An 18118-nucleotide genomic window follows, 5' to 3' on the forward strand; every position below is an offset into this window, starting at 1 on the left:
TTTTAACTACTAGAAAGACTACACAGGTGGTTCAACAGAATTTACTTGTATATTTTCCATTTTCTATACTATTTGAAGGCATAGGATAGCTTGGATTAAGCTTTCTACAAATACTGTGTTTTAAGTTTATCCAGTAAACTAAGATGCAGTACAGCTTTTATACAACTTAGGAGATTAAAAAAAAAAAAAATCTCCACAAGAGAAGGCAACTCAACAGGCCCTGGTATTAAAACATTTTTTCCAGAATAAACAGATAGGCAATTGCATTAAAAGGCAGTTTTCAAATATTTAAATTACACTAAGATTCCTTCCAAATATCTGCCTTGTTCAAACCAATGCAACAAATTCTTATATTGTTAATTGTAGGTCATGGATTTTTGTTAAACGTTGATCGTTTTACTTTCTTCATTATCAAAAATCTTTTAAAGTGTTATCAAGCAGCAAAGTAAGTTGCATAAGCTCTCTGCTCAAGGTAGAGGTGCCAATACCCCATGGTGGAGGTGCAAATTGTGAAATCAAAGGGTGCAGTTTAACAGTAAGTAGTGCATGAAGAAACAGTAATAAGTGGCCTAAATACAGAGCTGGACAGAATCAAACCAGTTATAATTGCTCAACTAAAACTAATAAAGGTACATTCAAAATACAGTTTGAGATTATAATTGGTATTTAGAATCAAATCTGAATTTCTTGATAAAATATAAATCTATTCTTTTGAAACTGGAAATGAAACTATCAATTGATAGAGAGCTAGAGACTTATTAACCCCTCCTACTTAGATAAGGAAATAAGTGACAAAGTCTCTTGCACTGAAGTATGTATTTTAACAGCTTTACATGTAATATTCATATATAAAAAACTTTAAGTGCTTTTCTCCAATTTAAAAATCTAAAGAATTCAAAAATAAGGCATTCAATATTTGAAAAAAGTACAGATTTACAAAATGTGTATATTCTGTCATGAAAACTCCACACCAACATTATACACTTGGAAAAAAATACAAACAGGATATATTACAAATTTATGTAAGCAATAACTTAGTTCACACCATGCAATAAAAAGTACATTAATCAAGATACACAAGCTTTTGTAGGTTCTAAACTGAAGGACTTTTTTTCTGCAGAATCCTTAAAACCTGTGGCACTTAAAATTTGTTAGCCTTTCTACTGAGAGGTAAATTATACACAACAATGATGAAAAAGATTAACAGACCAGTTGTCTATTATGAATCATTCCAGCTTTGTTCAACAATGGCCGAAACTCTTTTCTCATATTCTCGTTTGTTTTCCTGATAAAGCTGTGCTGCCTGACTATTAGCTGGACTATTTGGATTCGGTTCATCCAGCAGAGACTAGAAGGAAAGACAGAAGAGAAAACACATATGTAGAGTTATTTTTTTATATTAACATGGGTCAGATATAGAGCACAAAAGTTATAGAAAACAGAAATTACTTAATGAAGAAAGAAATTAGTATGTCTCATGTATTTTCAGACCTAAACACTTTAGTTTGATAAAGACAGTAAGAAGTTTCCTATTGCTACAAAACTTCAGTTTTCAAAACAGATAGCTCTCAATTGCCTTAAGACCTCTAATTTCAAAGAAACTGGAAAAGAATAAATATTAATTCAGCATACTGTGATATTAAACGGGAACTGAACAATTTGGTTAATATACAATGTCTACAAAATAGCTCAGCAACTAACATTTTCCGAAGTTAAACTCTATTATTGTGATAGGTTTGCAAACTCCTGGCAGTAAGTTGGGTAGTATACCTTATTTCCTTTAATCAACAAAACATATACACCTAGCAGCAAGGGAATATACTAATAATAGGAAGACTGAAAATACTGTTTATAACTCAAAGCAGAAGTGTGACAGAAAAAACTTGAAGGCCACAAACCAAAATATCACATCTGCTCCTCTCAAATCCATGTAACTAAAACTTGACTCCACCCCAAACCTTCCTCCTAAACTGTCATTCAAGGTCAACTCTGAAATATTCTGCCAGAGTGCTTTGGTGGATAGTTACATTCTTTTCCTTTGAAACAGCATTTCTTGGATGGGGCAAAATGATGCTTTTCTGCACTGCAGTTTCTTGAGGTCCCTATGTTTTTACTAAACAATTCTTTCTCCCCAAGATTTTTTCATCTTTCTCCACCACCTCTGGCTATGCTTTCTAGGCATGAGTAATATTTGACCGGTGAGGGAATTTCCTGGTGGTCCAGTGGTTATGACTCTGCACTTGCACCACAGGGGGCACGAGTTCTATCTTTGGTTGGGGAACTAAGACCCCAAGGCTGGGAGATGCAGTGAAAAATTAAAAACAAAAACAACATCCAAAACCCAAAGAAACAAAACAAAATCACTTGATCTGTGAGAACAATTTATACTTTAATTTTATCAGGAAAATGATCATGGATTTGATCCAACATGATCACTAATGAAAAAGCAGATCAGTTGTATGAAAATCCTGAGGATTCTGTATGAGGTCTGCCACTGGTAACCTTAGTGTTGGGAAGGTTAGTTTGCTCACTTGGCCTTTAAATTGATCCTAAAAGAGTCAATTATATTCCATAGAACCTTGAAAAATTAAGATGCATTCTAACACATGCTTACCTGAATTGATGTTAAGATAGAAGATACATCGTATGTTGGACTCCATCTATTCTGAAGGATATCTAAACATATGCTACCATCAGCATACACTGCAAAGACAACACTAAAATTGGTTACATGTTAACTTGGTCATATCTAATAATTAAACAGTAATATTTTTTTTTACCACAAACAGAATGCCTGGCTCAGTCAGAAGCCTTGAACACTGGTTAATGACTAAAACTTTCTGTCTCACAGGAAAATCAGTCTCAAACTAAGGACTGTTTACCACATACCTTTTGATGAGGAGGCTAAGTTAAATTTTTTCAACACATAGCACATAGCAAATCTGTTTAAACTCTACACTTCTAAATATTCCTAAATAAAGCTCTTGGGGGGGGGGGCTTATTTTTTGAAATAGCAATTCTACTTTAAAAGTAGTAATGATGCACATGCAAAGTTTTATTTACAGCATGTTCTCTATCATACTCTTCACAGAAGTGAAAAACTGGAAACGGTGTGTGGTCCCCAGTGAGGGGACTGGCTGAGTAACAGCACATCATTAATGGCACATACCGCTACTGCTGCCAGAAATGACACACGTCTACCATGTGTTAATTAATGCAGAATGACAACCCTAATATACTACATTAATAAGTTTCCAATTACTTATATAATTCCATTTCTTATAAAGAATCATTTACAAATACTTTAATTTGAAGTATAGGCAGTCACAAAAACATGTGTAAGACTCAATGCCAAAATGTAGATATCTGTAAATAGTAGGATTATGAAGGATCTTATTTACCTTCACTTGTACTTTGATTTGTTTTTCCAATAAGTATGCATTCCTCTCATAATAAAAATAAGAATCAAGTGATTACTATTTTAAAAGTTTAACATTTGAGAGTGGATTTTTCCCCCTCTTAAATTATGAGAATACAAACAATGAACACAAATTTTTATCCACTTGCCAGATTATGTATATGTACAATAAATTTACAAAAATAGAATCACTGTGTTGACAAATAAATGCATTCGAATGTTATCAATACTATCAAATTGTGGAAAGCTTCACAGAACAAGTCTGATCACTCTACATCGAAACAGGAGAAAGTGAGGCCTTTTGTGAGAGAGGAGGTAAATTACACTTAATACTGTCATTCTTCAGGACTCTATCCTTGGTTTTCTTCTTCCATCTTATACCCTTTACACAACCTCTGGGGGCAACTTTATTCATGGCGTCAATTACTATCTATGTGCTAGGTAATTCCAATTGTTAGCGTTAGACCAGATTTAACTCTCAGCCTTAAAGCAGCATAGTCAACTGCTTACTGTGTACCACACAGGAACATCAAATTTATCAAGTTCAAAGCAAAAATCATAACCTCTGTAAAACCCATAAAAATGCAAAATGACTTTAAAGTTTTGAAGTAGTAACTATTTTTCGGAAGTAATACAAAAGTAAATTAGAAACCAAACATCCATCAACTGATAAACAAAATGTAGTCTATTCATACAATGGATTATAATTCAACAATAAAATGAAGTACAGTTATGTGTTACGAGATGAACCTGAAAACTATGCCAGCTGAAAGAAATCAATTACAAAGGACCACATACACTATATGACACATATATGACTCCATTTATATGCAATGTCCAGAATAAGCAAACCTCTATAGAGAAAATAAACCAGTGGTTGCCTATGGCTGGGAGGCAGGAGGACAGGGATGGGGAGTGAATGCTAATAGGAAGGGGATTTTTGGGGGAGTGATAAAAATGTTCTAAAATTGATTATGTAATGACTGTACAACTCAGTCAAGGTACTAAAAACCACTAAATTGTACAACTTAAATGGGTGAATAGCATAGTATATGAACCTTTTAATAATAAAGATTTAAAAAAAAAAAGTAAACTAGGAAGTTAACTAAATGAAGTTTTCCACTCATAGTGGGGAAAAAGGGAAACCATGCTATTAATATGGAGGGATAACAAAAATAACCAAAGGACCTCCCTGGTGATCCAGTGGTTGAGACTCCACCCTCCCTATGCAGGGGGCACAGGTTTCATCCCTGGTTAGGGAACTAAGATCCGACAGGACACACGGATCAGCCAAAAAAAAAAAAAAAAAGGATATTTACTTAATTTTACATATAACATGATCTCAATTTTGAACATTTGTTTGTAGTTTTACAGCTAAACTTTAAGCTAGACAAATTCTTTTCAGGATCTTTCACATTCTGACAAATAAATAGATATTACTTTTAAAAATCAGAAGTTATTAAAACAAAACTTTCCTCAAATCAGGAACCTTGGTAAGATTCCAGACAAAAGAAGCATGGATAACACTGACATGGAAGCAACACCGAGAGGTGGGCCCTAACAATGAAAAGCATGGGCAGCACCTAAAAGGATGGAACAACTCTTTCTTCCTCCTATTATTTGCAAAAGCTAAAAAATGCTACTTACCATTTGGATGAAACATTTTGGATAAAAACCTAACAGTTGGCGGTTTATTTGGATATTCTTCAGAAAATTCTATTACTAGTTTAAAAGTACCTAGATAGAAAAAAACCAAAATAATTACAGTAATGACAAGCACTTTTCTATCTCGTCACCAATGAATTCCCAACCCTATGCTGGCTTTTGCACAACCACACAAAAATTAATGTCAATTTTGGTTTAGCATATAAAACATACTAAATATACTTCTATCTATGTACTGATAATATACAACATTGGCAAGCATTTTGGGGTACAAGCACTTAACATATACTAGTGGTAAGAACATTAATTGTCATATTTTTGGCAGGCAATTTTGCCCTAGCTACCAAACTTTTAAATGCACATTTGAGTAACTACAGATAATTTACTATAACTTAGAAGGAGGTGCCAAATGATTTTGAGAGGGGCTAACCATCATATGACAAAGGACTCAGACTGGAGGGTACGGCCACTAATGTGAAAAACTCTATTCTGTTCCCATCATTTAAGTACATCAAGAATCAGTTAAGCATTAGTGTAACTGTCTACTGTTGGTTATAAACCAATATGGTACATTTTGGTCAGCCTAAATCATTATTTGCTGGTCAAGAGACAGGCATTTAAAAAAAAAATTATGTTTTTGTAACAAAGTCAATCTGTTCAGTGTACAAAGAGCTCTCAACTCAAATTACAAATCTATTAGCAGACACAACCACCATTAATATATAGTTTTATGTTTGTCATTCTGGACTCCTTTTGTGTTTATTCACTATCCAGAGACGTTTTGCTTTTGAGGAAATATACCTGAAGGCTCGATAGGTGCTCCAATTACCCACTGTGGGTTACTCAGTAAGTTGAAGCCTATTCCTAATGAAGTCAATACAAGTTTAAACCATTCAAGATGTCTCCACAAGCTTTTCTCCTTATTTTATCAAGTCAATTAAAAAAAAAAAAAACATACTTTCTCAACCTAAATTCTAAACTCATGACTTCAGTCTACCAAGATCAAAGACATGTATTTAGTAAAATATTTAACACTCTGTTTTCATTGCTCATATATTCAATATATAACCTCTACCTCTTTAAATTTTTTGTTGTTTGGAAATTTAGGATTAGGGAGGCCAAAGATACAAACAAAATCAAAGGTGATATTTAATTCACATTCTGATATATTAAGAGGTTCTATGAAATGTATAGTTCATTAGCAAAGAGAGCCTTAAAACCTAATATATTTTTAATACCTAATGTTATATATATATTTTACACTTACTTTTAGTTTTCCTTCATTACAAAATGTACAATGTAAACATTTCAGGTAGACACAAATATGAAACAGCTTTAAGCTTGCTTTCTTCACATTTATGGGGTCTCTGGACCTCTTTATACTCTTACTCCCAATCACACCAAGCTTCGAATGTGAAGTCACTGAACGTGAAGATGGGAAGAGATGCATGCAAAGCACAGCATTTTATGGCATTTCCACCGAAAATTAAAAATATTTACAAATATTTCAACTTTTTGATTGGTAAAAATTCCCCTAAAAAAAAAATTCCTCTAATTTTTAAACAATCCATTATCGTAATTGGTATAAACTGTCTCCAGCACACCATGTGCTACCACTATTGATATTTGTTGTATTAGAAATGATTACTCAAGGAAATCTTAAAATACTTAACAACTGTAAACTCATTACACATTAACCTAAGTAACATTTAATGAAAATAACTGTATTTCCCCCACCAAGTTAGTGAGAAGTGTAGCACTGTTTATCTGCAAATCTCTTAAATGATTAGCTTAATAGAAAACAGCTGTGTTCTCTCAGCTGCCTCTGCATTCAATCTGTTGCAACATGCTGTTCTGGTTGAGATACATGAAGAAAATCAGGCCTCTTCCAAATATGAAAAGGAAAAAGGAAGGAGTATTTTCATAGCCTTTTCAGATAAAGGTAGATATTCTTTTTTGCTGTTACATAAAATAAATGGCAAGGTTTTAATGGTTAGCTGCAACATAAAATGTGAAGCCATATAAACTTTTTGCATCACTTACATTACTGACTATTGCACATTGCATGTATCTTTTATCCATCCATAATTTCCTAACACACTGGCTATTTGGAAAATACCAGTTCACAAATCATCTAAATGTTGCCATATTTCATTTGATATGTATTTATATACACCAGGGCTTCCCTCATAGCTCAGTCAAGAATCTGCCTGCAATGCAGGAGACCTAGGTTTAATTCCTGGGTTGGGAAGATCCCCTGGAAAAGGAAATGGCAACCCACTCCAGTATTCTTGCTTGGAGAATACCAAGGACAGAGGAGCCTGGCAGGCTACAGTACATGGGGTCGCACGAGTCGGACATGACTTAGCGACTAAAGAGAAAGAGAATACACCATCAAAAACAAAGTCACAACCGGTAATACCATCTACTAATCTCATCAGAGAAAAAAGTATTGGGAAACCATAATTTTATCAGCAGCAACAAATTCTGTCAGTCACTTTCCTTGACTTAATTTAAAATCTTCCCTGGTGGCTCAGATAGTAAAGAATCTGCCTACAATGTGGGATACCCAGGTTTGACCCCTGGGTCGGGAAGATCCCCTGGAAAAAGGAATGGCTATCCACTCCAGTTTTCCTGCCTAGAGAATTCCATGGACAGAGGAGCCTGGCAAGCCATAGTCCATGGAGTCACCAAGAGTCAGACATGACTGAGCAACTAACACTTTCACTAAGAATATGGCAACCAAATACATACTCAAATCTAAATAACCAAAGTTTGCCAGTCATTCTTTCAAGTAAAAATGTTCCATGAAAAAAGCAGTAATTCAAGTTGCAACTCAAACAACTGCAGAAACGGCTTTCCCTCCAACCATCAAACTGGTGTGTAAGGAAGTGCTGTATGCATACTTCCAACTTCATCAAGCAGCATACTCAATGGTCAGAGTTTAGCAATATTAGTAATTCCCACTTTTTCATCAAAACATTTTAAAGTGAAACTGACATCTTTTATTAAAAAAAAAAAAAAGCGAAAAATACGACTCCAAGCAGAGTTTGGTGCCACTGACTTGGTATGTGCCAAGGCACTAAACTGCTTAGGGCCAATTTTAGTCACTAATGCTTTGTACCATCAGTGCTATGTTAATACAATAAAAAAGGTAGGAAAAAAAAGCCTTACTATTGCTATGAAGACAGTTTTGATCACAGGAAACCCCTGAAAAGGTCTTAGGAAACTTAAAGAGCTTGTGGACCACCCATGAGTATCCTTGGTACAGAGTAAAAAGCAGAACCCCCTGAGTACCTTTCTTCAACACACACACACAGACACACACTTGCATGTATGCTAGTCAGTAAAACTGTGGTGTTGTAACATATATTCTGCAACTTTTTTGTTTCCTCAAACATACAACCAGATCTACCTTATTCTTTAATAGGTACATAATATTCTAGTCTAGATATTTAATAATTTGCTTAACCATTTCTTCTACTGAACATTCAGGTTTTCTCCTTAAAAATACTTCTGCAATCATTATTTGTATAAATAACCTTGATGGGTTAATTCTGGAGCCACTGTGATAACTAAGACAAATCTATTTAACACATTTTAAAAATTCATGCTATATTAGGGAAACTTTAAGTATCTGGTTAAAATCAATTTAATAAGTTCAACAATAAATACACATTAGAACAAGTTTTCCATTTTTCTGGCTCTTGGATAAATATTGAATTTAAGATGCAAAAGATTCTGTAGAATGCTATTTACAGGTGTCAAAAGATAGCTGTTAAGTGAAACTACTCGCAGTTACACACAATTAAGAGCACTGATCAACATATATAAAGTTAAAAATGCATGATTATTACTCTTCTGATGTTTACCTCAGGGACACCTTTAGCATGCTATGAGGTCATTTAAATTTAAAACTATTCTCAACATATACCCCACCACAGAGGCCTAGAGTTCAAGAGCCAATACAAAAGTAACAGAAAGAACTAGCAATGAAGGTGATCAAGCTGACATGGGAAGAAAGTTCTTTGTAAGCTATAAATTCTTAGTAGCATTATTTAGTTTTAATCTGATCTATTATTAATAGAAAATAGCCTTAACTAGATAGATTGGTGTTATAATTTTCTACTTAAAAGCAGCCTCAATACTATAGAAAACACATTGAGAATGACTTACCATCTTCAAAGGGTGTCCCTTCTGGTCTGAAAACAAGAAGATTTCTGATTAAAAAAAGTTTTTTCTTTCTGCTTTTTCCTGATTTTCATAGTGGAGAGGATAAACTCAAACAAGAGAATGAGGAGCTCATTATGATAATTTGTGGAGTATTTATTGTTAACTTAATATCACCTTAGCCCTGGATTTTTATTTATATACACATAAAACGGGCTTCCTTGGTGGCTCAGACAGTAAAGAATCTGCCTGCAATGCGGGAGACCCAGGTTGGATCCCTGGGTTGGGAAGAGTCCCTGGAGAAGGGAATGGCTAACCACTCCAGTATTCTTGCCTGGAGAATTGCACGGACAGTGGAGCCTGGTGGGCTATAGACCATGGGGTCACAAAGAGTCAGACACAACTGAGCAGCTAACAATAACAAACCCAAGACATAAATAGTAACTTTCATTTTCCAAGTGTTCCTTTCAGAATGGTTTTACAAAAAACAAAAGAAACTTGTCATAATTTTAGCATGAAACAATTCAGTTCATAAATATCAATCCTTTTGTAAATATATGTATTCTTAACAGAAAAATTCCTATTTTCTTAAATATATATCAATAAAATGGAAGTCAATACCCTTTAAGATAATTATGATGCCAAAGTATCCCGCTTTTCAAAAGAGAAATAGCTCTTGTTCAACTCAACTAAATTTATCTGATGTCACCAAGAACGCCAGTTTCTTTTGTCCACGTCTTTTCATCGTACCATATCCCTACCTCATCTTTCCTAAGCAGCAACCTGAAGTTTACTTTTTTTTTTTTTTAAGTTTGTTTTTTTAATTGCTTTACAAAGCTGGGTTGGTAAGGTTTAATTATTATTCGCAAGGTACATTCAGGATCTCAAAGAAGCATGCTAACAGCCTGAATTTAATATCACTTTACTTTAGAATGGTGAACTATACTCATTTTCCCCACTAATTTTTAATGTAGACTCTTAAAATGGAGTCAATGGCAATTCAGAGTTCTGTTTACAGAAGTGTTCCTTTTACGTTTTAGTGCAAAACCCTAGTATAAAAAGAGCAACAAAAGAGATTTCCCTGGAGGTCCAGAAGTCAAGAATCCACTTGCCAATGCAAGAGACACGGGTTCAATCCCTGGTCTGGGAAGATCCCACAAGCAGAGGAGCAACTAAGCCCATGGACCACAGGTACTAAATCCGTGCACTCTAGGGCCCTCATGCCACAACTACTGAGCCCGTGTGCTGCAACTACTGAAGCTTGAAGGCCTCGCTCTGCAACAAGAGAAGCGACTGCAAAGAGAAGTCAGGGCACTGTAACTAGAGAGAGTCCACACACAGCAAAAAATAATAAAGAAAATAAAATTTTTTTAAAAAGCGAAAGAAAATAAAATCCAGTTCAGGAAAACCAAAGAAAGAGCATGAAGAAATAACGCTCTTATAAAAATATGCCTACATGAAATATATACTATATGTAAAATATAAGACTGCACCTTGAAAGGCTCCATACAGATATTTCACATTAAGCTGTGAAACATTTTTTATTTAAATTCTTACTATGGTGGAAGTTATCAATATTTTTGGTTCCTACTCTTTTTACAGTTCTAGTAGAATGCATACTAAGCATTTGCTTGGCACATTTTGTACAAACTAACTTATCATTCTCCTGTAGTCTCAAATGATATTTTCATCAAATAAAACCCACTGATTATAAAATCAAATTTTATGTGACTGCCAAAACTATCAGAATTTTTTTTTAATCTTACAGTTTTCTGTAAGATCCCTCATCCCTCAGTTTCCTTTCCTAGCTGTTAAACATTCAATTTTCTTAAAAGAATCACCATACCTACCATTTGTTATTTCTTTCAACTCACCCAAATATAACTGCATTCCACTGCATGATGTTGTTTTCAGATGGTGCGCCACTGACACCCACAGGTGGGTCCTCTTGCAATCTAGAAATCCAGAATAGAAATTTTAAAAGTTGAACATTAAGGCCACTAAGAAGGCCAATCAAACATCTTTCAACCATCTACTTTGAGAAACAAACTAAATCCATTTTCTTGTTGTGCTGAGCTGGAATAAACCATACCACTTTAAATGGCTTAGGAGTCATCCCTCTTCAAATATCACCAAGGTTAAGATATCTGTTCAAGAACTACTTTTAACAATAACAACAAAGGAAAAACCTCAAGTGTAAAAAAACACTATTTACTCAACCATCAATTTTGCTACTGTAAACACGCAAAGGCTGTGTGAGTCCTAACCAAAGCTACTTGGGCAACATGACCACCAAAAAAACTCTCCCCCAAACAAAATATAAAGACCCCACCTCAGTGTAAACATTAAATGACTGAAAAACACTTGCATCCAGTTTAATCAGCAAACTAGTTTTGGGGCAGTAGAACTATTGTATTCCATTTGCGTTAGCAGCGGCTTTTAGAGTAAGCAAAGCTCTGCACCAATACTGCATTTTACCTCTCAGATCATGCGCCCATATACAGAGCTACCTTCCAACACCTGTCACAAATTCTTGCAAACGAAGACCCTTGGAAAACTACCAAAGGTGCCAAGCACACAACTCAGAATTAAGCAGAGAACTGCACTGAGAAACCAGGGTACCAAAGGCCAGGAACCTCGAAATTTTATCATTGGAATTTCACTCATGGGAGCTAATCTGAAGTCTATGGTTTCAAGCTGTAGAAACCGAGTTTTGCACAAAAAGGAGTATCTCCTTTTAAAACTGTCATCTCATGAAAAAAAAAAGTAAACGCGACACTAAATATATATATATATACACACACACACATATACACACATAAACACACCGTCATGTGGTATGATTCTTGGAATTAGTCCCCCCAAAATGGCTTTTAGTCAACCTCAAGCAGTACAAGCCATGAAGAAAAGAACCCTTGGAAGATACGCTGCGTGATATCGCCCACCAAAGATAAAGGCTAAGTTATCAATACACTCATGGCCAAACTGGGCAAAGCCCCAAACAATGGCTTCGAAGTGCCTCATTTAAAGGTTTACAATGAAGTTGAGAGGTTACTTCCTGATAAGCCAATCCAAGTTTTTACACTGGATTTTTTCTCTCCAGCAGGGCAGGTCTCCCTAGAAAAACACTTACAAATGCGCACGGGAGCGTAAACGCTAAGTTTTCTTGGTTATTTTCTTCTCCGTACCTGTAAGCATTCAAAGTAAAACAACTGGGGGAAAAAAAGTCACTTCCTCCTCATCAACCCTAACATCTAACAAAACCCTATTTTACAAAGGAGGCTCAGGGAGTATCAGGTTAGCGCCAGCCTCCAAAAAGGCATTTTTCCAGACCTTGGAGGCTATAGATAGGTCTTTATACACCAGGCCACAGAGCTGAGTTCCAGAAAGCACTGGCAGCCAGGTTTGCCAGCCCGAATCCCAGCCCTCTAAGCCAGTTCTCAAGGTCCTTTCAGGCGGGCGGGGAGGGGGGGGGGGGGGGGGAGTCGGGTTTCGGAGGATGGGTTAACAACCTCCGGCCCTCGCGCATCAGACCCCACCCTCACTGCAGAAAGAATGGGGAGGGAGGCGGGGGTTGGCCCCAACCCTGGCAGTCGGAGAAGACGGGAAGGCCATCGAACAAAGCTGACTGGTGTAGCTAGGGGTGGAAAGGATTCTGCAAGGGCTCGCTCTTACGGCAGAGAAGAGGCACCGCAGGGTGCAGAGGCGAAGGATGAGATTTGAAAGCTAGGGCGAGGTATCGGGCAACTGGCCGCAGTGGGCAGCAGGGAATCGTAGGACAGATCATAGCCATCTTTTTACTTTTTTGTGGGGGTAGGGTGGTGGTGAGGAAGTATCAAAATTTCTTAGGTAGGACAAGTGAACAACCAAGGAGAAGAGAGTGCTAAAACGGGGCTGGAACTGGGCTTCCGTCTGTCCCCCTGGGGCCGCAGCAGCCCTCTTAGGGTCAAGAGGGGAAGGTGTCCCGGATCCCCACCCTAGCCCCGTAGCTTTGGGGAGGAGTCGTCATTCAGGCGAAAATGAAGGCCCTTACCGCTTGAAATCCCGCATAAGCCTCCTCCGGGCCGGGGTCGACATGCTCCCCAGCAGCCCCGCGGTCAGTCTGAAAGAAAAGAGTCCCGCGCAGCCCCCCCACCCCCCGGCGCGGCGGCCGAATCACTGTGGGTCACCGCCGCCGCCGAGGTTGCACAAACAACCCTGCAATGACGTCTCCCTCCGCCGCCTCCAGATCCCTCCGCCCTCCGCCGGTACCATGCAGTGAGGGGTGGCGAAGGGAACGGGACGTAGGAGAGCTAGTTATGGGGGCCCTTCCGCAGGGACCTCATCCCTTTTGTCTCCTTGAACGAATCGACCAATTACTGTTCCTTATGCTCAGACTGGAGGTTGTGATTAAGAAGTACCGAAACTGAAACACCAACCCGTCTCCCCCTCTTTCACCAGTTTAGGCTCAGCCGGGTGGGGAGAGAGGGACGCATCCGGGGCCAGAGATTTCAGGGAAAGGAGGTAGGATGACGTAAGATCACGTGACTGCCGGCGGCGTTGTCAACAATCCACCTCCGAGGGGGAGGGGACGAAGTATCTAGAACCACGTGTCCCTATGATGCCATTAGGACGGATCACGTGAGAGCGTCTCCTGGATCTAAATTTCAGCCAAGTCTTTCATCCCGGTAGTTAAATTTATGGGCTGAGGACTGGTATGCACTTTTATGTTTTTTCTCCATTTTGTCCTATGGACAGCTATTGATGAGATTGTGTCGGAAGCAGTAGTTTGTTTTGCTTCTTAAATCTTTAAAATAGAGCCCCAAATAATCTGGATTTAAAACTCCCCTCTGGTTGGCTCAATGGCTTATCAAATCTGGCATCTGAGGAAAAAGTGAAGGGACCTCCGTTTTCCTCAGCTGAATGCTGAGGCCCATACAAAGCGAAATCCCCTGAAATGCTTCCTTAGGGCCACCAAATATTACTGTATGAGCACTGCAGTGTTTCCAGGGTTGGCGATGCTGGGCAGAGATTAAAGAACGATGTGCAGAATGTTTAATGTTTGTTTACAATCCCCACAGGATTACGGAATTTTGTTTTTCCTTTATGAGTCTGCTCTCATCTGAGGCTTTGTGTCAGAGTCCTTGGGTTCGTCTACAGTGGGATACCGTTGTATTTGTCAAGAAATGTGCAGGTTTGATCATAGAGAGTGTGTATAAAGAGAGTGTAGATGACTAGTTGTCAAACCTAAAAGTTTGACTCACATGTGGGGGAGAGATCATGCAGACGTGGATAGGGGTTGTATATCTAGCCTGAGTAATTTATTTCAGATTTTCAACACTAGTAAGTTAATGGCCTGAAATGTCCCCCACCGGGGCTCAGAGATATTGGCCGTTGGAATTCTGACATTATTTCTAGTCATTGAGTTCCCTTCCTCTATCGCCTCCAATTCTGTTCTTAAAGACTTTTTTTGGCTGAACCCTGAGCTCTTTAAGTCCATTTGGGTGATTCCTCAACCCAAGGTGTTACAGTAAGACAGAATGAGGAATATGGCGTTGGGCATACTTTCATTGAACTCGAAAGGGTTAATTTCCTCTACTTTTCTGGTACCTCTCTTTCTTCAATCCCTGAATTCTTTCTCTTGCTTTTTTATTAACTGCCTTGGTGATCAAGTTAGCCAGATCTAATACTTGATAGATACCCACTGACAAATGTAATTCTCTAAGTCAAAAAGTTATTTTATTATTTTCATTTTTTTGCCTTCCTGCCATAGCAATTCTTAGCCTCCCTATAGCTAAGGATGGAGACATACTGTTAGGGTTACCTACAGTGAAATGCTAAATATTTTTAAATCTGTCATGTCATTTGTTTAGCAATTATAATTGTTTTGGAAATCTACAGTTCATGGTTTTCCAGAATGAAGTAATGCTTTCGATCAAATCAAGTAAGTTTCGTTAAAGTCCGAGAGCTTTATTGTATAAGCAAGAATCATACGTTGTCCTGGTTACCAACCCTGTCATAACCTAGTTGTAGAAAGGATAGTTTTAAGGCTATAATTTTATAGTGTAGACTCAGTTGCTCTAGATTGTGAGCTCACTGAGAGCAGGGACTCTAATTCATGCTTTGATCCTTGACAACACTATAAGTCAACAACAAATATTTAATAAATGTGCTTTACAAGTCTGAGTCCAGTATAAGATTTACTATGATACTCATAGAAAATATAACATAGTTGAATAACCTTTCAAAAGGAAAGACAATTTTGAATATTTTTATGGTGATAAGCAAAAACCATGACCACCTTTCTTTCCCCTCCGTCTCTCAATATAAGCTGTCGCAACATAGAAACACTTAGGAATGTTTTAAAATACCTATTTCTTTACCCTAACTCATTTAAATCAGGATCTCTCGGGGTGGGGCCTTTTAACAAGCTCTCTAGGTGTGATTTTTAATGTGCATGTTGGGGTAAGACCAACTAGACTAGAATTTATTGGATAATAATGACGCCTTCTCTTATTCAGAAGCAAAGTGAGATTTGGCCTCTTACGCTTAACTTTTTTTTAACAGGAAAATGAAAGCCGTAACGAAAACAGCACTGCCTGGGCACTTCCAGTGATATTCTTTTTATTCATTGGAGGCTGTCACTCGATCCGAACCCCATGTCTAGTTCTTAGGCAATTAAGATTCTGGGAGGTGGGGTGCCTTGTATGTCACTCTATTTTGTGGTGGAGCCCTTTGAATTATTTGCCTTTGCAAAGAGTGCCTTGAACGAGTTTTGACGTGTAGAAAGGGAATTTTTTAAAAAGAGGATTACTATGAGTTCAAGAAAAAAATTTTAAGCATATAAGAGGTGTTCAAGAAATGTTATGAATCGTCTTATCCCTGTTTTAAGGATGAATGTCGACAGCTGGGGTCAAACACAGATTATGTAATATTAAGATAACTAGGTAACTTAGAAAACTATAATTTTACAAGGCTTCCTTGGAAGTCTCGTTTTACAAGAAGTCTCTACCTGTGACACCAAGCATCCTTTTAGGATCCAGCACAAGCAGCAAGTGTTCTCGGGCCTGCGGGCGTCTAAGAATGCAGGTCGGATAAACTTCCACCCCTGCTCCCCTTCCCTAGAGGATCTGCAGTCTCTCGAGCTTTTGCCAAAATATGATCTTCCCCTGTCGCTGCTCAGAACCAACCTTCTGTCGTGGCCCCAGTTTGATCGACAGCTGCTCGTATTACCGACCTTCATCCGCAGGGAAACTTCCAGTTAGCTCCCAAAGGAACTGGCGTCCGCTCGTTCCCATTTTTCCTTCCGGGTCGGGCCTTGCCGGTTTTCCGGTCTTGCGCAGTAGACCCCAAGCTAGTGACCTGCTGCACCGTTGCTATGGTAGTAGGCAGTGGCGAGCTAGCAAGCTAGGTAGGGTGGCGGTCGCTGTGACTGCATTGAGCCAGGCTGGCAGGATCACAGAATGGGCTGAGGCAGCGGCGGCTGCCCGGACAAGGTCGACGGTGGGGAAAGGGGCGCGGCACTGGTCTGGGACCCTAAGACTCCTGGTTTGAGGAGCGGGCGGGACCGAGGTTTTCTTGGGTCCCGGCACCTGATCTGTTGGTGACCGCAGCTTTGCGGAAAACTTATATTTGATGGGGCTTGACGAGACGTGTGGGGACCCATGATGAATAGGTGACATGTAGTGAGAGCATCTTAAATTTTGATGGGAATGATGGAGACAGTAGGAAGTTCCCCCAAGTGCTGGTGGTGGCCGAAGCCACATAAGGACACCTTGCTGGCGAACTGGCAGAGTTCTCAGAGACAAACAGGACTCGTGGAAAAGATTCCTAGTTTTCCGTTTTCCGTAATTTAAAGTATTAGTTTATTGTGATATTGCATTATCCACCTTGAATAAATAAAGGTATGAATGTTTAATCTTCTCCCCCCCCTCCCACCCTTTCTTTCCATAAAGAAAAAACCGGGCTTCAAAATGGAGATGTATGAAACCCTTGGAAAAGTGGGAGAGGGAAGTTATGGAACAGTCATGAAGTGTAAACATAAGGATACTGGGCAGATAGTGGCCATTAAGATATTTTATGAAAAACCAGAAAAGTCTGTCAACAAAATTGCAATGAGGGAAATAAAGTTTCTAAAGGTTTGCTTCTTTTACCTTAATTGCTCTCTGTAAGTCAAAAAAGAGATTGTTATGAAATAAAAACTTATATAACAAATATTTCAGTTAACATAGGTATTTGGAATAGAAAAGTGTGACAGCTTACCTTATTGTGTATATTTTGTAATTTTACAGTGATACTAGATAAAATATGCTTGTGTATAATGTAACAAAAACTGCCAAATGTGAAATAATTATTCAATTATTTAGTTTTATAACACTTAATAAAAATGTCTGTGTTTGTGCCAGATATTGTGACTATAATGAGGTAAGAGACAGTACCTGCTCTTCAGAACTTTTATTATTTAATCAGAAAGACAAGAGAGCATATAAAAATAACAGTGAATTTTAAGTGACTTACAATAAAAGCCAGTGATTAACACAAAGTCCTACTGGATAGCGAAGATTTCTTGGAGAAGATGGAACTTGAATTGGGCTTTAAAGGGTATGTAGGACTTAAGAAAGAGGGAGAGAGTATTGTTTCCCAGGTTAGGGGAACAGCTTAAACTCATAGAGCCTAAAGCAAGACAAAGGACAAAGAGCAGAGCAGAGTAGACAAAGAACATTTGCCTGTAGAGTTTCTTACACAGAACTGGAAAGCAGTGAGATTAGAGAAGTAAATTGGAGGTAGGTTTTAAAGTCTTTTAGGCTGAGAAATCAAAACTTGATTTTTCTGAGAGATTTTTAATTCAGAGTAAAGAAATGGTTAATATTAATCTAGCATTATTTT

General features: G+C 37.9%; 2 protein-coding genes across 3 annotated transcripts in view; one reads left to right on the top strand and one right to left on the bottom strand.

Moving 5' to 3' along the window:
• Positions 1-30: 30 nt before the first annotated feature.
• On the bottom strand, positions 31-13750 carry UBE2B (ubiquitin conjugating enzyme E2 B). Its single transcript, XM_040240092.1, has 6 exons — positions 13287-13750; positions 11128-11208; positions 9260-9285; positions 5066-5155; positions 2615-2703; positions 31-1348 (listed from the first exon to the last, which is right to left on the bottom strand). The coding sequence occupies exons 1-6, from the start codon at positions 13328-13330 to the stop codon at positions 1220-1222; spliced, it is 459 nt and encodes a 152-aa protein (XP_040096026.1). The 5' UTR covers positions 13331-13750; the 3' UTR covers positions 31-1219.
• A 1225-nt stretch (positions 13751-14975) lies between these two features.
• Positions 14976-18118, top strand: part of CDKL3 (cyclin dependent kinase like 3) — a 35936-nt gene continuing 32793 nt past the window's right edge. For both annotated transcript variants that reach the window (XM_040240090.1, XM_040240091.1), the window contains exon 1: positions 14976-17370. In XM_040240090.1, the coding sequence (XP_040096024.1) occupies positions 17143-17370 (228 nt within the window). In that variant the 5' untranslated portion in view covers positions 14976-17142. The remainder of the gene's footprint in view (positions 17371-18118) is intronic.

The sequence above is a fragment of the Oryx dammah genome, unplaced genomic scaffold (assembly GCF_014754425.2).
Source record: "Oryx dammah isolate SB20612 unplaced genomic scaffold, SCBI_Odam_1.1 HiC_scaffold_5, whole genome shotgun sequence".
Taxonomy (NCBI): domain Eukaryota; kingdom Metazoa; phylum Chordata; class Mammalia; order Artiodactyla; family Bovidae; genus Oryx; species Oryx dammah.